Here is a 24,097-nt window from a genome sequence, read left to right as displayed (position 1 = left end):
TACCCTTACCCTGGCTGGGTGACAAAAAGAGTCCTGGCCTGGCTGCCTGGCATTTCTATTTGGGCCTGGTCCAGAAAGGTTTAACACAGACCCTACCATGCTGACCCAAACCAAAAGGCTTAACAAGATGCAACCTTTTGCTCAAGGCCACATCAGTGAGCAGCTGCAGGAGTCCCCAAGCCCTGTAAGCAGAGTTTGTGGTAGTCTGGTATAAAATCCCAGCTGTTTCAAACTTCCCCAGCGCTTTGCCAAACACAAAGTCCAAGCTAAAATTATTTTTTTGGACCTTGAGTCTTTTGCTATGTTTTGGTTCTAATCTTTCTTCTGTGAGCAAAATGTGCTTCTAAATTTTCAATTCAGTAACAATAAAAGAGACAAGGAAGTTGCAGTCAGAACCTAATGGCACCCATGCTTTGATCTGCTATACCAACATGTTTAATTCTGCCTTCCTTCCCCAAAGACTGCTTTAAAGACTTACTAGAAGCTATACAGAATATGAAGGTTTATTTCAAAAGAATACATTTGCAAGAATACACATAAATGCACTCAAATGTAACAGTACCTTCTGCAAAAATAGGTTACATAATACCCAGTAATGAAAGAACAAATCTTATTTCTCTACAAATTAGAAAGCAGAGATAATAGCCTGGACAACCTTCAAAATGGAGGTTATTGTGGATGTTGTGAGAAGTAGCTAACTTTAAAGCATGACACCACAGAGCTAATGTTGGCAAATCAAACTACTAGCACACAGCTGTAAACTATTCTTTTATACAGAATTAACAAATATTTTGGTTCCAATTTCTTTTTACACAGCTCTAGTGCCTCAGGGAAAATGCTTATCAAAGATACACAAAAACTATTCAAAATTACAACGTAACTATTAAAATGCCTCCAAAATTGAGAGGAAAATAATCATGTTAAATTAAAAAAAATTTAACCAGGATTTCCAGACAAGATTTCCTGTTCTTAATCAGAGAAAGTTTACAAGAGATTTCAATAAGTTATCTTGAAACCAAACAGCTGTAGATCTTAGAATCTTCGTGGAGGTCCACCTTTAAATGGCTTAAATCCTGAGCCACTTCCCCTTGGCATGGAATTGCCTGTGATCTGTACAACTCTGTTAATGGGTGAAGAGTTACTGGAAACAGAAGTTTTAAAAAAAGTGTTATGATACGTACCTGGTGCACAGCTAATAACATTCTTACATCTCCTATCACTCAACTGTTAAACAGTGAGTCTCAAAAGAGAATTGAAAACATGAAGGATAGAGACTTTGCCAGTAGTCCCTCCCCCTGTGCTGGCTGGGCAGGTGGGGCTGAGCTGTGCAGCAGCCACAGGGAGTCATCCTGCTGCTACCGACACTGCTGCACTTCCTAAGGACACCAAAGCTGGCAGGGGCTCAGTAAGGAATGGAGAGGAAGGAGTGGTTTCTGTACCTTGTATGTGGAGCCATCATGCCCCCTCCTCCACGACCATCTCCCATTCTCCTTGTGTCATGATAGCCACTTCCTTGAGAACTAGGTCCATGCCATTCTTTCCTTGGTCCAGTTTCACGACTGTGCCGTTCTACGACATGTCTGTCCTCATTGTAGTGCTGTGGAGAAAGTGACAGTCATTCTCACAATGAAGGGGCTGTTTTATCTACAGCAAACAGGCTTGTCAAGAAAGGTAAGCATACAGCTGGTAGAATAAACAAAAGTCCAGCCCCTTTTAAGGTACCAGTCAGTCCATGGGCTGCTTCCACGTTTACAATATTCCTGTTAATTCTAGGTAACAGGAACTTAGCTGCAATGACGAGTGTGGGTATACAGGGAGTGAGGTTCCATAAACTCATACTTTACTCCCAATTCTGCCCTGGTCTCATTATCACTGGCATAAAACTCAGGAAGAACATTAATACTTTTTAAATGCTTCAGGATTTACCAGCAGGAGTGAGTTAATCTGTAGTCTTTAAAGACAGGTCTTGCAGAAGGATTTTCGCTCAGTATCACATTACAAATTACAATTACAAACTGCACTGAAAGTAGCAGGCAGTGTATGGTTAAAACCCTGAAAAGGTGACAACAAATTCTCAAAAGCTTAATCATCTATTCTCTCAGGTATTGTTCTGATCATAAAGATGCCAGATAAGGAAAATAGGGAAATTTTTCTGCAATTTCTTGGGTTAAGAACCTTTAACACAAAGAAAAGTTGAAAATAGGCAGAATGCTTGCGAATCATTTTGATGATGTTATTATGGTCATTCTTTCAGCATGAGTCTGCATTTTCCAGCCTTTCCTTCAGGCACAGGAACACAAGAAGGTGACTCACTTGTCCTCCACCTCTCTCTCCCATCACGCCCCGCTCTCCGTCCCTGCCCCCGTAGCCGGAGGCGCTGCTGCGGCTCCCGGGAGGCGCTCCCCTCACGTGGCCGGACACTTCCCTTCCCGACCGCTCTGGCCGCTCGCCTCTGTGAAAATTGCTTCCATCAAAATTGTGGTTTCAGTATAGTTGAACTGGTACCAAATCACAGCACATGTAGACAGCAGAGATTCCTGTGGTTCCTCACAACCTGCAGCTGACTTCTTAGAAACATTCCTTTAGGTCTATTTTTAAATAATTCAAGCTCACGTGCTACTCGTTTATATCTACATGCTACACAAAAGCCTCCTTAACTCTGTGCTGCTAGTCATGATTAAGAACAGACTGCTGGGAGTCAGCAACCAGTTCCTAGATAAGATTTAGCATTTGATAGCCTACATATTTCTTCAAACGCTGTTCTTTAGGAGGGGAGGGTCTATTCTCTCTTTACACACTAATTCTTGAGGAATTACTACTATGGATAAGTTCTACTAGAATCAGTACTTTCACTGGTTAGTCAGCACATTTACCTGCCATCCCGTTTGTCTGTGCTCATGCTTCCCTCGCTCTTCCAGTTTGTTTGCCTGGGTGGGTTGGAGCCAGTTTCTCTGGGGTGCCGGCCATGGGGGATTTCTGGCCTGTCGTGAATGATCACTGTTCTCCTCTCATCCCGGTCTCCCCGCACTTCGCGCCTGTCCGTGTCCCGCAGTTCACCTCTTGCCTGTGGTGGTTCATTTCTTCTGGACTCACTGAAGCTCTTGGGATACCTCTCAAACCCTGGCTCTTCTCTTCGTGCTGTTGGCCGAGTCTTTTTTGCCTCCCCTTGATTTACAAAACGATCTCGCCTAAGTTGTTAAAGTAGGAATGAGTAATTTGTTTGTTTCCCATTTTCACCTTTCTCTGCACATGTAAGTACATGCATGAGGATGTAAAATATCACTCATTTTTGGATTAGTTGTTTGCTACTATATATATGGAATAGAAATCAAAGATCCTTCCCATCCCAAATTGTATTTACTTCTCCAATTGTAGTTCAGAGCTTGAGTTCTAACAGCCAGTTAAAACATTTCTTTATGCACTTATCTGTTCCTATTTTGGTCAGTGTAATTTAAACAACTGTGAGGCCATCTTTTTGCCCAGTATGAAACCTGGGGAATGCTAGATTTCTCAAGTCAGAATTGTATTTACTATTCTAGTTCACTGCAACCTAAAAGCAGAATTCCAGAAGCTACAATTATGTGGTCTTAGCTTAACTAGTGGTTACTGGAACCATGAAGTTGCATCTGGAACCAGCATTTACTGTGCAGTAAATTACACAGGTAATCCACTGGAACTTGTGACTAGATGTGAAAGAGGAAGGAATAAGTGCAAAAATCCTTATGAAAATGTCTCACAAAAAAGGCCACTAGATAGCTAATTTAAAGTTCTCAGAGAAGAGCAGATGAGATTCTATGATAAAAGTGGCCAGTCTTGAAGACACAAGAAATTTCAGGACAGTACTGCAATTTTATTACATCAGAACTGTGTAAAGCCTTTCGCATGATGCTCAGTTTTGAATAGTTAAGAGTGAAATCCACAGAGATGCTGGCAGACAAATACCTGCTCCATTACCTACACTTACCTATCAAAAGAAGATGATGGAACAGAAGAACCCTCTGGATATCGGCCTCGTTCTCTGTGATCAAAGTCATTGAACCTGTTCTGCTGGCGGCTGTAATCTGAGCCATGGCCAAAACGTGCATCTGTATCAAGAGCCATCTTCTTACTCTCATTCCAGTAAGGATCATCTCTCCTTTAGCCAAAACAAAGGAACCCTTATCAGTCACATGCAGACAAATCAAGGCTTAATATACAGAAAATTGAGGGTCAGTTTTCTGAGATGCTCATTTGACCTTTGGAAAGTCACTGACAAAGTAGACTCTTTAATGAGCAGTGGACAAACTCATTTAAGAAAACACCCAAAACTAACCATCCATTTAGACGAAATATGAATTCTTAAAGTAGAAGCTAGAAGCTTCAACCATTAAGGCAGAACAGCTTTTCTCAGCAAATGCTCTGGATTGTGCTTTTTTCACAATTAATGGGATGTTTCTCTAATTTCAAAGCTCCTTCCTAGAGATGTGTACAGTAGTGTTTCATGTTTGTCATAAACTAATGTCTAACCAAACAAGTGCCAGAAAGCCAGCTCTTCTGTGAAGGCTGCTTCAGGTACAAATGCATTTTCCAGTCTGATACAAGGCTTGTAGCTGTTTTTATTATGCACTACAAATAACCAGTTTGAGAATTACCTGTGATCTACATCTCGTGGACGTTTCAAAGAATTCCTCTTTTCCTGTTCATATCGGAGCTGCTGCTGCTGCCGCCGAAGTTCCTCCCTCTCCCGCGCAATTCGCTCTGCTTCTTTCCGACGTTCCTGCCATGAAAAGAACCACAAACACCGCAGGTCTTTACTAGAGATACACAGAGAACAGTTAGCAAGGATACAGACCTATCCCATGTCAGTTTTCTGCTAAAGGTAATCTGATAAAATTAATCCTTGGGTAGCATCTAAGATTAAAGAGCACAGGGAATGTCTCTAAAAAAAGCAGACAAAAGATCTGGAGATACTATTGGCTGTTACACCGAAATGTCTCCAGGTCATTTCTTGTATTACTACTGTATTTATTGCCCAGAAACACATGTTGAAGTTTGCAGTGGTATTCTATAGGAAACATCTAGTCAAATTATGGAAGAGTGGTATAGACAAAGTGATCTATTACTGTACATCATGTTTAGAGACTGACTTGTACAGCTGCTAGAGTAGCAATCATTTTACATCCAATTACTGCCAGGCAAACAAGATGAAGATTCCCGTTGTTGTACACTGTGAATTATATAATGTTTGGCTGGGTTTTATAAAAGAAAAAGGACTGGGTAGAAGAGTGAAGAGCAAAAGTCTCTGCAAGGGCAAACTGGGCCATCCTCCAAGAAGCTCCAGCACAGTGCAGAGCACAGCTCTGCCCACCTGTTCAATCCGGACACGCTCCCTCTCCAAACGCTCCCGTTCCATCCTCTCCCTCTCCAGCTTCTGCCTCTCAATTTCGAGCCGCTCCCTTTCCCTCTGCAGGCACTCTTCTCGCTCGTGCATTATCCGTATCCGCTCTCGCTCGCGCCGCTCTCGCTCGGCAATTTCTCTTCGCCTGAACAAAGAAAAAAAGAGGTAGCAGAAATTCATCTGAAAAATTTTGTCATCCAAAACTAACATCACCTTGGGTATAGACATATAAAAACGACTTCAGAGTAAGGTCTTCACAGAAATCCTTGCACCAGAAGTCTACTCCTTTTAGCCCCAAGTAGCCAAAAGTGGTTTTAGCTTATCTACAGAACCATTAGCAAACAACTGATAGGAAGATTTCAAGATTTCAAATGATTTCAAGAATCATTTGTTGATTTATTTTATTCTTAATTTGTATTTCTCATTTGTCATGTGGCACACAGTAACAACAATATTTAGTAGCCAAGAATATGACTGAGACTAAAAAACAAATGCTATTTTAGCTCTTGTCTTCTTCAAGCTAAGAAAAATTTTACTTAGGGTTTTCTGTCCAAAAAGTAAGACGGACAGCCAATCATGACCACTCTGAGTTTCACTGGTTAGTAGACTTATGAACAGCTTCATTCTACTTTCTTCTTTTTACCTCACATAATACAGCCTAGAGGAAGCACAAAAGGCATTTTCCCCTGAAGGCTTTATGCTTGCTGGAATTCCTTTGTTTAGGAATTGTTTCCCTTTGTTTAGGGAAAGGGAATAACAAAACTCATTTAACTGCTCTTTGCAAGCTTTTGGGCATATGAAAACAGCAGAACAGAACAGTGTAACTATTTGGTCTTTCTGTTTAAAGGGTCAAGATTGTATTATGTTTGACTAGTCATTTAGAGATACAACATTCTCTGTTTAAAAACAAACAAACAAGCAAATCCCAAACTACTTTTGGTCCTGTCTCCTAGTCTACTTCTCACCTTTCCAAAAAGAAAACTAGCATGCAGTAACATTTATGAGATACACCCCCCCCACTGTAACAAACTCTAAGGTGTGTGTGTACATAAATAGCTATTAAAAGATTACACAAAAATTTTGGAGTTTGTTAATTCACATAAAGATACTGTTAGCTGGAGTCACAGACTTTAACATCTGGTTGGAAGGCTTGACAGAATGAATTCTGATTAGATTTCTAAATATAGTAATCTGATCAATTAATGGATAAAATAGCCTTTAGCAAAAAGTTGAATTACTACCTTCGCAGTTCAACAGCTCGTCGTATTCTTTCCAATCGAACCATGTGTTCTCGCAATCTCTGTTCCTTCATCTTTTCAAAAGGCAAGATATCCTTTCTACCCCTGTATTCCCTGAATTTCACTTTATCTTGAATAATACGCTCTTTGTTCCTCAATATCTGTGGCTATAGATAGAGATTACAATGGTTATTTCAGAAGTCTCATTCATTTAGGGAGATTTCTGGATGCTATGTTCAAGTATCATTAATGACTTAGCAATCCCAAAGCATACAAAGCTTCTATCTAAGCTTTACAGTTAGTGATAGTTTATTGACTCTTCAGTGCAAATATCAACTGCAAGGTAGGATCAAATCAGGTAAGGATTGCATCAAATCTATTGATACTTACTTTATCAAACCTTCCCCTTCTAACTGTCCTAGTGTGGCCTTGGTCTCCTTTTGTTTGGTCTAAAACTACAACTTGACCTGGGCTTTTACCACCTAGTGAAGGGGGGAAACAAAAAAAAAAAACAAAAATAAAAGAAGGTTTAAAAACACACACACAACTATCTCTATTTGCCTATTACAATTTCTCCTTAGTGAAATCTCTAAATCTCTGAAGTAAACTGGTACTGGTAGGAGAAGCATACCAGCACATGCCTGTAATTAAATATTAGTATAAAGTATGGAAGTAAAAATGTGTTACTGGAGTCTAACAAAGAACAGATGTTTAATTGTCTGTTTCCTAAGAGCAAGAACATGCCCCCAAGACAAGTCAGACACACAGATTCAACAGGAGGAAATATGGCTATATGGCATACTTATTCTTTTCTTTTCTTCAGTTTTTTTAGTGGATTCTTGATTAGGGCCACTTGTTCCATTATCACTCTTCTCATCTTTACCTTCTGTTTTCTTGGCTTCTTTACTTTCTTTTTTTTCAGATTTCTCTGATTTCTTTTCTTCTTTTTTGGTTGACAAAGTTCTTTTTAGGAAAAAGAAGACAAAAATCCAATGAGGGAAATTCAGCTTAGAGGATTTTCACAATTTCAGAAGACGTGAAATTTCTTACTTGCTGGCTTTATCACTTGATGCCGTCTTCTTATCTCCTATGCTCCTACCCGAACTAGATTTCTCATCACTTTCCTTCTTCAATTCTTTTTTGGAGGGATCACCTTTCACCTATTTTTTTTTTTCAAAAGCAAATAGATTAATACATTAATAATAGATTAACAGATTAATAATCTTGTAAAAGATGGTCTGTTTTGGGGAAAGTCTTCATGTTATGAAACCTACTTTCTCCACAGAGATCTGCTGTCCGTGCAGCTCTGTGCGGTGCAGGTGTGCGATGCACCGGGCCACTTCCGTACTGGAGGACATGGTCACTATGCCGTAGCACTTTGCCCCCGGGCTTCGTGCATTTGTGACCACCTTTGCACCAAGTACCTGTGCAAACAGGAACAATTCAGGCTTGGAGAGACATTTCTACTAAGGAAGCTATGGTATTCCAGTAAGATTTTTACCCTAGTATATAAGAAAGCAAAACAAATTCACCCCAACGTAACTCCCACCCCAGTAGAAAGATGGATTAACACTCCCAAGTTCTCAAAAGCTTTGAGAAATTTATCCCAACTTTCACATTAAGGCATATCAATGCTTGCATCCTGCTTTGACCACTCACCTCCTCATGCCCATTATCTAAATGCCTCTTCAGTTATTGTCAAAATTCATTCACAGAAACACCACTGACCTGAATTTGATGGTTCATCTCTGACAGATGAACACCGACAAAAAAAGTCAGCAGTTGCCAATTAACGGCAGGAAGGTATAGGCAGTATTATGTATAACTTAATAAGGGAGCCAAATCTTCAAAGTCATCTAGCAAGTGTGTAGGTTAAGCCGTTTTAGCATTCAGCTCTAACATCTGCTTCTTGAGAGGTATTAAGCTTTGTGCTCTTCCTCTTTGCTAGAATTTCTATGGCCACTGGAGCCAGTCCTTTTGCCACAGTCATGCTCTAAAGGCAACAGTTTTATCTTTGTAGCTGTCATCCATTTTATCTTTGTAGATGTCTAGACAGCCATGGTAGAGCCATTAAATATTTCCCAATCAGTTTTAAAACTGGGAAGCGATATAAATATAAGGACCAACCAGCTCTACAGTGAAAACAGCCAAGTAACTGGAAGTTTCAACAAAGTATACTTGTGAATCTATTAAACAAAATCACCTACTAAATTCATTAGGAAAATAATCAATACACATACTTGATATTCACAGTGCTCAGGTTCTAACTAGTTCCCAAGACACAATAAAGCCATACCTGCACAAGCTTACACAAACTACAAATTCACATAGTTATCAGCAACTCCTTTGGGAAAATGAGAACCCTGGGTTTAGAAGACTGCTTAGCTTTCAAGATTTCCACGTTGTTCTATGGAATTTGTGTGTTTCAATTAATCAAAATTGGGAAAACAGACTTAATTTAAAGTAGACTGTAAAAAAAAAATCATTAAGTTATTGAAAGAGTCCCTAGCATCATACATTAAATGTCACATATTTTTACCAATTCTTCCCATTCATAAAGCTTCAGAACACATTTTAAAAACAGTCTCCCAAAGCAGGAAGTTCTATAAACACCATTTGCATTACAATTTAATCAGTCAGTACATTATCTTGCACTCATAGTTAAATACAGTTGCTACAAAGGATCATAACTACCATTATTTTTAAAGCCAATCCTGACCAGAATATTCAAGTATTTGTGCAATTTCTTTTGTATTTATCTTACCTCCACAGGAAGAAAAACTTCTTAGAAAATGAACATATGGTTCTTCCTGTAAGCATATACTCTTAGTGCTGCAATATGGGGTTTTAGATTGCACTGGTCAGACATTTCCTCTCAAACCTTGATTTAAATCAAGTATTACTCAATTTCTGAAACTGAATAGAGCAGGGGGAATAGACTCACACCACACACATGGTATCACACCCCATGAAATACCTTTCCATATTTGCCAAAGAGATTTTTCAAGTCAGCAGCTTTTGTGTTGGAAGACAGTCCGCTAACCCACAGGTTTCTAGTTGAGCTTCCACTGCTACCACTAACACTGCTCGTGCTTCCTGAAACAAGTTTTACAAAACAGCCACAGAATTAAGGAGACAAAGGTACCATGAATCTTTAACTAAAGTGTTGCTGCAAAGAGAAACTTAGCCTGTTATCTCTAAATAACTGTTTATCTGGTTACCTTTCTTGAAAAGACTTCTACAGAAAAAAAAAATATATATGCTATAAGATTTCATATATTTAACCATGTATTGAGACCAATAGCTTGGCTAGCTTGTACCCAAAGGACAAAGACAGAAAAATAATACAAATCTTTGTTAAAGGCATGCTTTACTCCTCATTTGGGTGTGTACATTTAGCTTCAACATCTTGCTCTTATCACTAGCTACCATCCATAAAATGGGGTTTTTTGCACACAGTATTTGTTCTCCATCATGATGTCTGTACACTGCTCAAGTTACCAGAGACAGCAGAAAGGCAAATACAGGAGACTTGAATAATCCCAGCCTCCAGAATCAAGTGGTCCATTTCCACAACTTCCTGAAGTACTGGCTTCATCCAGAGCAGATTTTTAAAAATACTACTGGATACAGAACTGGATACAACCCACCAAAATTATTTCCCACATACTAAAGAAGATACTAAATAAAAGCTGAAAAAACATTATGTGCCTTAAATACTCCCTCCACCCCATATATTAGGTATTTTTGCAACAACACAGCAATAAGAACTCAAGAGATTACATTAATCTCATTTCTAGTATCTTTTAGACTTCAGTTATGTAGTTCAGCTTGTTGTTCTTTGCTGCTAAATGAACTGCTTTGGAATATGTTAAAATGTAGCCAGTCCTACAGGCAAGACCAGAACTAGATCCCCGTCTTGACAACTGGAAAATCTGGTGATGTGCAGAGTTTTAAAAGGTAATTTAACCATCTTGAGAAAAAAATGATAGTTTTGTTTCCTCAATGCATCTAGACTAACTAAGAACAAGAGGCAACATATCTCAGTTATGGTCATACTAAGTTTACCCCAATCTGTGGGCCCTGGCACAGGTTGTTCAGAGAAGCTGTGGTGGCCCCATCCCTGGAAGTGTCCAAGTTCAGGGCTTGGAGCAACCTGGAATAGTGGAAGGTGTCCCTGCCCACAGCAGGACATTGGAACAAGAGGATCTTTAAGATCCCTTTCAACCCATAACACTCTTATGGTTCTGTGATACACTTAGAACATCAATAAATGCCATTAAACAGCCACTATCCTGGCTTTGGCTGTGTATATTAAGAAAGCCTTACAAAAGAAAGCCTTATTATTACAATTATTACATATGCTACATAAATGAAGACACAGCAAATCTGCTTTCAGTTTCATTGTAAACATGTAACTGTCATTAAAAATCACATCTACCTAACACCCAATTATGTCTGCCACAAAAAATTTCCTCTCAAATTCATTTATCAGGTAAAGTTTCATTTGTCCCTTACTGTTATACCGGAGATTCTGTGACAAAGGCTTTTGGCAGAAAGGGAGTAGATAAAATAAGGAGACACATGAGCTCACACAAATGAAATTTGTTCAGCCATGAAGCATCAGTATAACGGTGACATTAATGTACTCTTGAGCTCCACTCTTCAAATATGTAATCATAATACAGTGTTTTATGGAAACAGATGGAAACTGGCAGAAAAATAGGTTCAAATTTAATACATTAAATACATTTAATACATTGCCACAAGAGCAATTTTGCAAGCTGGCATCTCAGCTACAGCACTTGGTTTAGAGTTCAATTTAAAAATGAGCTAGAATTACAAACAAAACAAAAAATTTCATTAGCATTAAATTTAAGTACTCGCAATTATTTTTTGCTTGTTTTGCTGTAAGTTACAGCAGGCTTATCTGAAAATTATAGCTTCTCATCAAAACAAATACTTGGGAAATGTTAAATGGAATTTGCTCCCAAAAGTATTTTGAAACAGAACAACATATTTTCATCAAGTCTTTAGAATATGTATTTTTGATCTTATGACAAACCTGGCATAAGGAGAAACAAAATATATGGACACATACGTATAGCAAAAGATCACTGTACTTCTAGAATAATTTATTATAGATGGCTGAGTTCAATTATATAAGCCATTTTATTACATGACAAGCAATTTCTTAATCAGGAAAGCTTTCGTTCAAGACAATACTATCCTAATTCATAATAGTTACCTTTATCATCCTTTGATGTTGTCTTGCTTTCTTTAGATTCCTTAGTAGAGCTAGAGAAGTAAATTAAAAAAATCAGAAGAAAGTTGAAACTACAGAATTTGGTGTTGCATTTTATACTACTAACACTAACAGACAAGTTAACATTTCAAAAAAATAAAAATGAAAAAGGGCCAGACTGTATATTTGAACAAATGATTCCCTTATGGATTCTTGCACTGATTTTCCCCAAGATGCCTGAAGATCTAGATTTTCTGACAACTCTATTCAGTGGATATATGGCAATCTTCTCCAGATTTCAGGACGGGGACTTGACTTCATTTTGTGTTCTTAGAACTGATAGCTGTTCATTACCATCATCACAAGGACATTTAAAAAAATCGTCAATTTGAAAAAAATAAATAAATGCTGACAATTCGACAATGCAATCAGTAGGACATAGTGTCTATACGAAGATCTTGAATTTTAAAAAGTAACTTATGGCGGTCAAAAAAACCTATAGGCAGGAGCATAGGATACTAATTATAAGATTCTTGCTGCTACCCCCTTAATGTAGAGTGATCTTATTGAATGCTGGTACTCAGTATCGTAAAGAACTGACATAGAAAAACAAACCTCTTTGCTTGACCAGAGGCCCCAGTAGACGAGGGACCTTTCTTCAAAGTATCCTTTTCTTTGTCTCCAGATTCTGCTTTCTTTGAACCTTCTCTGGCTTCCTTCTTGACAGGATCACCCTTCACGCAGTCTTCCTTCTTACCATCTTTATGGTTCTCAGTCATGTCATAGTCCTTGCTTTCCTTCTCCAGGCTCTGTGAAATGGTATCCTGCACATCCTTTGGCTTACTTGCTTCAGAATCTGTAATTTTCACATTTTTACCTGTTTCTAGGAGGTCATCACCATCAAAATCCAGAGTGATGGCATCTTCGGCCTGGATTGTAACCGATATGTTATCATCCTCAGCTTCTTTCACAGAGGTGTTAGCTTCCATCTCTTCATGAGCCGTGTGATCAGCCTCAGCTAGGCTTTCTTCTGAAGGAAGAGGTTTAGATACTTCTTGTGTACCATCACCAGAACCTGCTTTATCTAAGAGGATTTAACAGGAATAAATATGGCAAAACAAGAAGTTTAAACAATTTCATATGCATAAGCTAGAATAGGACCTAGAAAATACAAAGCCAGTTATTAGCACTGATGGAAGGTTAGAAAAAAACACAAGGCGTATTAACACAAATATAAATCCTTTACCCAGGATCACTTATTCTTCATGGCAAAACACATTTTCTAGAGACAAATACCAAAACATTAGGAGGGAGAATATGGTTCCATCCTGGAGATACCCATTCTTCATAAGAAGTATCCATTTTCCAGTTTAGGATTTAGCATTCCAGAAGAACGTATCTGCTTTGGATGTTCACAGTTAATCTGTCTTTGAATCTTCCTGGTTCCAGAACTTCTAGCCTTCCCAAATCCAAAAGAATTACAGTCTTGGAGAATTCCAGCCAGTCTTCCACGGTCAGTGTTCTCTGTTCCTTTCCATTCCAAGCAGTTGCTTGGCAGTCAAGTGAGTTGTACAAGGCTGCTGCAGAACATGGATGGGTGAGCCTTAATCCAGAGTTCGTAGACAAATGGTCTCAATCTTCCTCCACTAGAAAGATTTTCCATCTCAGTCCCACAGAGACATCTCCAACCGTGTTCTTGAATTTGCGTCGATGAGACACTTCGGCCATGGGGTCCCTCGTAAACACGGAGTCTGTAGTTTTATCCTGTAGCTTCAGTAATATGTTTATTCCATCTTGTGTAAAGTGATGGTGTTCCATGTCCTTTTGAGTCCACAAAATGTAGAATACTTATGACTTCTGTCCAGGAAATCTGTTTGCCCAAATGCATTACATTCCTTCTAGTTTCACTAATGAGCACAGCTTAAAAAAAATGGTAGCCACTCCACAGGTTTTCAAACACTTGTTTTACCATCCTATGTACAACTGGTATTTCTAAGTGACAGTAGGCCAAGCATATGATGGTCCATACATTTGTGGGGTGCTCAACTTCAGTGTGAGAGTGCAGCATTTCACACATCATCAGTTACTGCAGTGCAAGTTGGAGGCTTTGGCATCAAGACTTACCGTGTATTAAAATCAGTCCTTGAATACTATGGGTTTTTATTAAGAATCATAGTATTGCAACTGCATTATACATCCACCACAGTAACTGATAAGTACTGACTGTAATCAACTCTTAAGAGTAAAGTAACTCTTAGGAGTGAAATAAACTGACTGCAGTGATTCCAGGTGCTGAGCTCAATGAGAAGACAACTGATACTTAGTGCTGGAGATAAGCCTAGTATTAGTAGAGATTGAATGTTACAAGAGAAAGTTGCCTGCTCTACCAGAGTAAGACCTCTGAACTCTATTAAACTTTAGACATACCTTTCTCATTTTCTTCATCTTCCCCGTCCTGAAAGAAAAGGAAGTCAACACTAAATGTCTCCTATTTTGAAACTTTAAACAGAACAGTTTGTATTTTTCATAGAATTTCTATTTATGAAGGCAAATACTGAAATGAAAACTGTTCCCAAAGACTATCCAGGAACCAAACTTGTGCACCTCCCTTGTTAATTCACTAAAAAATTTTATGAAACAACTGGGCTTTATCTGCAACACTTGCAGTTTTGCAGTTGGTTGGGACATGCAAATATTGTCTTACCCCCTTAACTCAATGAGACATTTCTAAACTATTCCATGTGTTACCAAAGGCTTCAGAATGGATGTCAAGCTGCTGATTACTGCTTTCAGAGAAAGCAAGCAGTCCATCATTAGCTTTAAAAGCTCAAGAGAGAAGTCAGAAATTAGGTAGCCTCCCTCCAGTAAGTATTTAAAAATGAAACTGATTTTAATAGGTATTTACTCATTTCTCAGTAGTTTTACTGAGCAGGAGATGCTGTATGAGATGTCACTTTTCAGACATCAGTTGCATGTAACTCAGAACAAATTTCTGAACTTACAGATATCAGGTATTGGTATTAACACCAGAAAGCATCTCTAAATAACCCAGTTCCACACTCCCCATGTTCTCTAAGGGCAAACTTCTACATTAAACAGAATTTCTAGTACAGGCTGTATAATACTACAACAGCATCTGGCATAGCCTTCTGATATGTTTTTAAGGGAGTGTGAAACATTCTTTGTGAGTCTACACACTGAACACTCCCAAACTGTGGACAAGAATTATCTCTTTAAATAGGTCAACTTACTTGGTATCACAATTATCAGTATTATTAAATACTTGAATGAAAGCTTCCCATATTGTTTACCTTTATAGTCTTACATCATGTGACTCTAACATGCACGCTGGAACAGAAAAACCAGTATAAAAGTGATCTTTTTCAACTAGACAGACATGAAAATTAGCTTAACAGAATGAATTTAGAACTCACACGGCCAGTTGGAAAAGTGTAATCTTCTATGTCTGGACCTTCATTTTCCTATAGAAACAGAAAAGGGACTAGATAAGCAATTTATTTATAAGACACTCAAACATTGAAACAGGGTCAAGAGAATCCATTAGATCAGTAAACGTTGAAGTGGATACACACTCAACAATGTGAACATCAATGAGCAGTTCTCCTGATGTAAAGTATCTGAACACTGAACTGAAAGGCACAAGTCACTGCTAATACATGGGAAAAGGACCACTTAGGAACTAACTCTGTATTGACTCTGGTAGAATTTTATCAATGAGGGCCACATTTATTTCAGGACTATTCAAATACAAATCAAGGCAAATAGAAAGAAAATAGTAAAGTAGAGTAAAAAGAAAAAAAAAAAGGTATTTTGGAGATATGCAAGACAAACTGAAAAACTAGTTCTGCCTTCCTAGTAACAAATACTAAGAAAAAATGATATTTTGCTGATAAAAATTCACATAAAATATAGCCAAGTACCTGACTTTCAGAATCCTTCTCCACATCTTCTGTTGTCTCTACTGGCTCCAGGTATCTTTTCCTTTCTGCACGTGGTAGTTCTTTAGAATTCAAGTTCTCATCTTCAACAGATTCTTTGAAGTCTTTCAATTCATCATTTCCATCTTGATCACTTGCATCTTGTGTCTCCAATTCACTTTCCTTTTGGTGTGAACACAAATATTTGGTATAACTAGAAGTATTAGCTTTATTCTGAAAAAAATCACTGCTATAATCAGTGTCTCACTTGCAAAATAAAATTCATACCATGTTTTAAAAACCCCCCAGCTTCACACCCTTAGGCATCACACTGTGAATACAGTAAAAACAATGCTCCAAATTTCCACATAAATTACCAGAAAGAAAATGGAAGCTTTTTCATTAACTGAAGTCAAACACCAACCTTAAATACAAAATGGGAAAAGTTTTTACATACTTTTATTACCTTGACAAAGGAGTCCTCTTCTACTGAAGCATCACCAGTCAATTCATCAGCTTCTTGCTTTTTACCTGAAATGATGGGATATGTGACTAGATCTGCTATGTAGAGCACACGTTTAATACTGATTATGTGTTTGGCCTTTATTATTCTCTACTTGCTCTAGTTTAGCTGCACTGTTCATTTTAATATAACCCTTCAAAAACTGAGTAATTTTTAAGATAAGGGATACAATGTTAGCTGAATGAGAATGAGCAGTCAATGCTGATCAATAAACAAGTGGTTACATCCAAGAAATCTTAGTGATCTTAATACCTATCATTCTATTTTGAGTGATAATGGAATTCAGGAGTACATTACTGAGGTTAACTAGACATTATGACTTTGGAAAGGTCTTGTTTTAAAGGATAACTAACATCACTGAGAAATTAGGTTAGAACGAACCTCTAAAGGTCATCTAGTCCACCCAACCGCCTGCTGAAAATTACAGTGAAGTTTCAAGGACAATGGAATGTCTCAGAGCTTTATTTAGCTGCATCTTTGAATATCCACAAGCATATCAATCACAAGCCTCTCCAAGACACCTTTTTCAGTGCCTCTCACTAGAGGATGAAGCAAGGCAGAAGAATTGAGTAGGTGAAGCACTTCTGCTTCATGCTTTAATGTATTAAGGACCTGTTCCACTGAAGAATTCACTTTTCTCTATTAGAGATGTCTCTGTGGGGAAGATGACCAGACAGTTCTCTTTGGAACCCATTGATTTGCTTACTCTTATGAAAAACAAGACCTAAGAACACTACATAGAAACATCTCCATACACCCTTTGAAGAACGTTCTGTCTCTGAGTCAAAGATTAGCCTATGCAAGTAGCACAAGGTACAAAAGCAGTTCTGTTAGGAAGTGGCTTTACTGTATCTTCTACTGAAACTCAGTGTCAATTCAAATGCAAATGAGATGGCAGTCATAATTAGCACTTAATGCTTCATTTTTTGGCATCACATCTTCCCTCTTCCGTTCAACCTCCAATGAATGGCTAAACCAATTTTATAGTTATTCCAAAGGAATATAAAACAAAACCATAAGCCAAAGTTCAACACAGAATGGACATCTCTGCTAGCTGAAATACTCTTTTTTTTCAGCCATTAATTTTCATGGTCTTTCATATGCAGTTCCTAAATGCACTTCAAACCTGGAAAGTACTCAACTAGAGGGCAAGAGGAGACACTATTGTTTTGGGTTTGCTTGGATTCCAGTTGCTTTTACTCATTTCCCTGAAAGGCAGCACTCTGGCCATACTCCTAGAAAAAGCACATGGCTTTTCTCAGTACAGGCACACACTGATCGCCAGGAAAAAGCACATGGCAGCAGCTATTTCTGTGACTGCAAAACATGAGATTTAAACTTTCAGTCAGTGTCACTGATTTTACTTCACTTGAAACAAACAAAAAAACCCCAAAACCCACAAGTCCTGTTTTATACTGGTAATGCAATAGATTTGTGAGATTTTGGTGCAAAAAGCCACCTGCACAGGTATGCTGAGAGAAGCCAGCTCTTCTCAGGAAGAGGACTTACACTGGATAAAACAGTTTCTGATGTGCATGACAGCTGATTCCTGAAACAAAGACTAACTCAAATTTTGTGCTAGCTTTTTAGTATTCTGTGATAGAACCTACAGATCCCAGGTATCTTCAACATAAATAAAAAGCAATGAGAAACAGCAAGGATTTCTACACACATTCCACTGCTTTCTGTTTTACCCTCTCACATTTCAGTTTGTTTGTTAAACCTGGAAGACCGAGTTTTTCCTGATCCCACATCCAGCTAAGCATACACAGAGACAGGCAAGCACACAGGGCAGATGCTCAACACATTTAGCAACTCTCTAGCATAGACTAACATGAAAGCTATTTAAATAATTTATTTTGCTTGAGGAGATATGGCCGGTGGACTAGAACTGAGACTTTATAGGAAATAGAAAACCAATGGCAAAGCTACCTCAAGTTAGCCCCACCATTATGCAACAGCAGCTAGAAAACTGTATTTTATTGACTGGTCTTCATCAAGAGCAAGTTACAGCATTCAGTAATGAAGCTGTTTTATCCTTTATTTGCCACTAGATTAAGTAACTGTTTCATTAACCCTTCTGTACTATGTCTGTTGTCTTTGTATCAAGTCCTATTTACTCTGAGTACCAGAGGTGTTCCAAGGCACAACGAGACCTCAACAACGACCTTCACTTTTCAACTTCAAGCCAGAAAGTGGTATAAGTTTGCTCTCACTCTCAAGTTCTGTGCTTCAAGTTACTTTGCTCTGGTTAGAGTTACATTGCTCAAAAGTGATATTTCAAGGTTCTGGTACATTTTTCAGATGTTGGAACAGTAACTTGCCAAAAAGCCAGCATCCACAAAAATTCAGTATTTGTCTGACCGACACTCATTTACAGTGGGCTACTTAAAGGCACTTAAACTCACAAAACTAAAATCAGATTGCAACAAACACCTTGCAGAAAACAACTGTTTCTCTGAACTTATTCAAGATCAGTGTTGACCTGATTGAAGGGTAAGTTAACAGAGCCAGAACAGCTGAACCTTCTGCAGACAACAGGCGCAGCTGGTCTCAAGTCACAGCAGTTGTCAACACCTAAACTTCTGTACAGGTTTATTCAAGCAGCGGCCGTTGAAAATGTCAGTGTTTACTCAGCATTCACCACAGATCTGGGTGCTTAATAACACAAACACTCATTTACCTTGGAGTGATGGCACACCTTTACAAGCCATGCTCAATCCCTTTTCTGGGCAAGGCAATTGCTACACACTATAAAATTGCAACAGACTATTACACAGAGAAGAAATATTCTCCTTATAAGTAAGTAGAAGAATTAGAACATCTTTAAAATGTTAATTTTACATTATGCATTTTTGGCTTTCATTTACAAGCCTTCAGTAGCACAAGACTAGTCTACCTATTCATGGTCCTCCATCTGAGAAAATCAGGCTGAGTGTTTATGGAATTATAGAAGAGTATTTTCTGGACAACCTCCTTCCCTCCCTTTCGTCCACCCCCTGGCCCTTCCTGAAGATGTATTTTCATCATAAATGAATATCTAATACACAATTGTACAGCAAGAATAGCGCTGAGAAGAATACTATGGAATTAGTAATGTCATTAATTTCACTGCTGTCCAAAAAGGCCTGGATTAATCTGTCAGCAAAATCAGTAAGGAGGAAAAACTCCTCGCAGTGAGTAGTTAAAAATCAAACAATATATCATTTCATACAGTTAGAAATAAACCAATGAGATAAAAAAATACTTCCCCTAGACTAAATGGTGCATTTTTCATGTTCCACCAAGAACTTGCCATACTTTTGGCACAAAATTTGTTCATAAGACTTTTGTAATCTAAAAAGCAATGAGGAAAACCTCCTGAGCTTGCAAAGTGAACTGATAAGAACTTCACAAACGCTGTGTTTTCCTTTGAGGTTTACCAAGAACGCACATGTCATATGCATGCATTAGGATAATTTGGTGCACAGGAGAGGTGGCAGGGAAGAGTGACTGAAGCCCTGCCTCAGGCAGCAGCACTGGTTGGCAAACTACCTCTGCAGAAGCAAAACAGTCTAACTACCCAAGAAGACAGCTCAAGAACATTATGTATATCATGATATTAGTCTGGAGACTAGGAGGATAAAAAGCAGCAGATAAGAGAAGTGTTTGTCACAGCAGAACATGGAACCATTTACATCTCTACATGTGGAAGAGTTTCCGTATTTAACTTCCATGTAGTCATCTTAATCAGCAGTTAGCTTTCTAAAGCAGGGAATAAAGTAATGTCATAGAAAAAAAATGAAACCACATTTGAAAGTTTATTTCCTTTCACTTCTCTAATGTGTGAAAAGTGCAAAGAAGTTATTCAAACTTTCTAAGCCGACAGATTTCCTTACTAATTTCACCACTGACAGCATCAGACTGATTGAATAATCACTTTCACCACAAAACTCAGCCCATGACAAGAGACATGTATCTGTTCAATGAAGAATGCTGTGTACAAAGCACACAGGTCCTTTCCCAGTACTAACAGGTCACACATGCTCCCAGAATATCTGAAAACACAAATGCAAACTAAAATCCCCCCGATTCCAAACTCACAGAACAGTATTTAAATTCTCAGGCAAAAGAAAATAGAGCTAAAAAATCTGAAAAAAATCACTGCCAAACAGAACAGCACAAAATCTAAATATTAATTTCTCACAACAGAAAGACTAAAATCTCATTTAGACATTCCACTGTGAGGCTTCAATGCCTATTCAGAAAATTCATGTTTATAAATTCTGTCTTCAGCAGAAAGCATGCTAATACACACACACGACACAGTCCTCTTCAGGGAGTGCCCCCTCCTCATACAGCTATGCCCTCAGCACCAGCAGAGTCCAGCACTTGCTTGTGGCAGAAGAACCTTTGCTGTTACACAGACACAACCAACACTCCAGAGAGATCCACAGCACTCCTGCTCCACCCTGCACCTGTAACACCCCACGTTCAGGATCTCTGAACACAGCACACACCAAACCCCCCCAGCTCATCTACAGCACACAGCTCCAGGAGCTGTGGGCAGTACAGCCACTACCTCAAAACACACATCTTTTAACCCAGCCATTTTCCACCTCTCTCAATATATATATTGCTCCAGCATCCCCATACATTGTCTACATACAGCGACTGAAAACAGACATGCAAGGCAAAGGATGTCTTATATGACTGAAGTTATAAACAGTAAAGCCACAACTGCACCCAAACTATAGACAACAGTCCTTCCTTAAGGTGATACATGCAAAAAAAACCTGTGTCAGAATATGAAGTATATAGACAGATCCTAACCTTTGCCTTTAGTTGGTTTCTTGGTGGGTGTGTCAGCTGAAACACTTATTTCAATATTGTCTGGATCACCTCCTTCCTCTTCAATAGCCTAAATGAGACAAAAAATACAATTTTTAATGGCTTTCAGTGGAAAGCTGGACAGTTTGACTTCATCAGAAGTCTGAAAGGAAACAGTTCTTTCGGCATCTCAAAAATATTTGAGAAAACACTCTGGGTTAAACCTTTCACTTAAAGCTCGAGAAGAGCAGGGGAACACTAATGATAAAGGCTAGGAGTTTCAGCTGTTAAAACGACACTTTGGAAGTACAGCTTATCAAGGATCCACACGTTTCTCTTCGGAAACGTAACACTAGAAGGCCTGCCACAACGACATCTATAATGGCACTAAGGGCAGCTCAAAAACAGGATAGTGGGAAGCACAGACACCCCTCAGCAACAACCTGTCCCGGGGCTCGCCCGACGAGCCCCGGCGCCCGCGGCGGCGGGCGGGCCGCAAGGCCGCGGGGCGAGCGCGGCCAGCCCGGGCGGGAGCTCCGCCGGCCGGGACACCGCGCCCAGCCCGGCCCGCAGGGGCGCACAGCCCGGGGCTCGGCGGGGCGGACCCTCGGCCGGGCTGCGGCGGCACGGCGGGGACAGGTCCCGCCCCCACACCGGGACACCGGCAGGGCCGCCGGCGCCCCGCCCCCGGAGCCGGGCGGCAGCAGCGGCGGCCGGGCCGGGCCGGGCCTGCGCTCGCCGCTCACCTGCTTGAGCCGGGCGATGAGCACTGTCTTCACGCCGGTGATGTCCAGGTTGCGCCGCTTCAGCTCCGACTTGAGGTCGATAACGCGCAGGTCGCTGATCCTCTTGCTCTCGGTGGGCGGCGCCGCGGGAGCCGCGGGAGTCCCCGCGGCAGCGGCGGCAGGAGCGGAGGCGGCGGCGGCCATCTTAGAGCGGGCGGGCGAGCGCGGCGGCCGCGCGCACAATGAGCGCGGTGCCCGGATGGAGCGCGCGGCCGGCGCGCGGCTCTGCGCAGGCGCGGAGCGCGTACCTGGCCCGGAGCGCCCGCCCCGCCTGGGCCGGCCCTGCCCGTGAGGGGAGCGGTTCCGCCGTGTCCGCGCCCCCGCAGGGCCAGAGAGATCCCCAGCGCGGGAACGGCAGCGGAGCTCTGGCAGGGTCCGGAGCGCCTGTCCTGTGAGGAGTGCCTGGGGGAGCTGTGGGGCTCAGCCTGGAGAAGGGGAGGCTCAGGGGTGACCTTATCTCTCTCTACAACTCCCTGACAGGAGGATGTAGCTGGCTGGGGGTCGGTGTCTTCTGTCGGGAAACAGCGATAGGACAGGAGGACATGGCCTCAAGCTGCGGCAGGGAAGGTTCAGGTTTGACATAAGGAAGAATTTTTTCACAGATGAGGTGATTAGATGCTGAAGCCGGCTGCCCAGGGATGTGGTAGAGTCACCGTCCCTGAAGGTGTTTAAGGAAAGACCGGACCTGGCACTTGATGCCATGCTCCAGCTTACATTGTTTTCAGCTGTGGGTTGGACTCGATGATCTCAGAAGTTTTCTCCAACCTAACTACTGCTGTGATTCTTGCATGTTCTGGCCTCTGACTTGTCGGAGTTTAGGAAAAGAACAATTGATCTATTTGTGTAACAGTTTGTTATTGGAAATATTCCAGAAGTACAATACTAATGTTTTAATTTTTTACCGAAGTACCTCTTCTTATGATGTATTAGGCTGTACTTGTACCAGGTAATGGAAGATGTTACCTCTTAGTTCCATTTCATTCATTTTCTGTAGGGAATGCTTGAAGTTATTTTGTTAACAGACGTTAAGCTGCTACTAAATCTTCAAATAAGGCAGAATTTAAGTACCTATAGATTGAAGTCACAATAGCCTTTTGTTCTGTCTCTTCATTCAGAAATTGCATATAGATAAATATGAAAAAATTAATATTTGTTTTATGTAATAAATCTTTGTTAAACAACCTTTTGTGCAAATGAAGGTTTGAATCCTTAAAAAATTTTTACACTATTCTCTTTTTATCTTTTCAAAGTGCACTTGAAAGTGCATTCCAAAATTACCTGAAGTAATACTTTGATTAAGGAGTTATCAGTTGACAGAGAGTAAAATCTATGTATTTAAAAGGTAGACATGCACAGAAGTCTTAAAGCACTCTTTGGACTGGGAATTGCATGCATGTCTTAGCTATGTTATGGCTGCTGTTGCAGTGGATGCCAAGATTTTTATAAAAAGAATAATCTTAAATAAGAATATATATTTTTTATTATGCTGTCTTTTGTGACATTTGTATTAACATCAAATATAATAGGATTGACTCAGGTTAATGGATGAACACAAGCTTAACTTTAGACTACAGAAATATTTTATGAGTGAAAAAGACCTATTTTATTTTCACATAACCTTGAATTCAGAAGTGCAGCAAAATTTTAATCAGGAATGCGAGATTTACAGTGGTAAACTGTTGTGCAAATATACCCAAAATGCAGCTTGTGGGTTCCAGTATTAGTGAAGGCAAGTTTAGTGTGTCTCTTTTGTGGGAAAGATGAGAGGGATAACAAATACAGCAGTTGCACTGGTTCTTAGAGATTTCATGACATACCTAAACCTCAGTGCTTGTTGGTTAAGGTCATGTAGATGTTAAAGCTTTACACTTAGCATGTCCCCTCCCCAAATAAAAATCAACCAAGAGAGCCAAAAGTGGCCTTACCTGGATCCTCAGTCATCCTCCTGCCTCAAGGCACAATAAACTATTATGAAAAGAACCTCAAAGGATGTTTGCATAACCTGTTCTTAAAGACTTGAACATAGATTCCACTCATTCCTCAAGCAGTCTAGTCTAGTCCTTACCTCTCCTTTTTGAATGTCTGGATTAAATACCTTTTGCTGCAGTTTAGCTGATTTATTCCAAGTGAATGTGGACAATGTTCCCTTTCTTTTTGCAGCACCCTTCTACACAACTTAAGG

The 24,097-nt window shown here is 39.9% G+C and overlaps 1 protein-coding gene across 15 annotated transcripts; it reads right to left on the bottom strand.

Annotated features, from left to right (window-relative positions):
* Positions 1-487: 487 nt before the first annotated feature.
* SLTM (SAFB like transcription modulator) lies at positions 488-22,151 on the bottom strand. 15 transcript variants are annotated; one of them, XM_056499834.1, is made up of 21 exons: positions 21,877-22,151; positions 21,134-21,221; positions 16,256-16,329; positions 15,802-15,981; positions 15,295-15,342; positions 14,288-14,315; positions 12,476-12,944; positions 11,864-11,913; positions 9,593-9,711; positions 7,890-8,039; positions 7,666-7,775; positions 7,418-7,578; positions 7,006-7,097; positions 6,619-6,782; positions 5,348-5,522; positions 4,632-4,756; positions 3,965-4,135; positions 2,874-3,188; positions 2,314-2,464; positions 1,440-1,597; positions 488-1,141 (listed from the first exon to the last, which is right to left on the bottom strand). In XM_056499834.1, the coding sequence occupies exons 1-21, from the start codon at positions 22,057-22,059 to the stop codon at positions 1,033-1,035; spliced, it is 3,120 nt and encodes a 1,039-aa protein (XP_056355809.1). In that variant the 5' UTR covers positions 22,060-22,151; the 3' UTR covers positions 488-1,032. The 15 variants fall into 15 exon arrangements, with proteins under 15 accessions (XP_056355809.1, XP_056355812.1, XP_056355821.1 ...); XM_056499837.1 differs by having other exon boundaries at positions 16,265-16,329; positions 21,877-22,147; XM_056499846.1 differs by having other exon boundaries at positions 7,499-7,578; positions 16,265-16,329; positions 21,877-22,144.
* Positions 22,152-24,097: the final 1,946 nt, after the last annotated feature.

The sequence above is a fragment of the Oenanthe melanoleuca genome, chromosome 10 (assembly GCF_029582105.1).
Source record: "Oenanthe melanoleuca isolate GR-GAL-2019-014 chromosome 10, OMel1.0, whole genome shotgun sequence".
Lineage (NCBI taxonomy): Eukaryota > Metazoa > Chordata > Aves > Passeriformes > Muscicapidae > Oenanthe > Oenanthe melanoleuca.
This window is presented reverse-complemented; position numbering and strand designations above follow the sequence as displayed.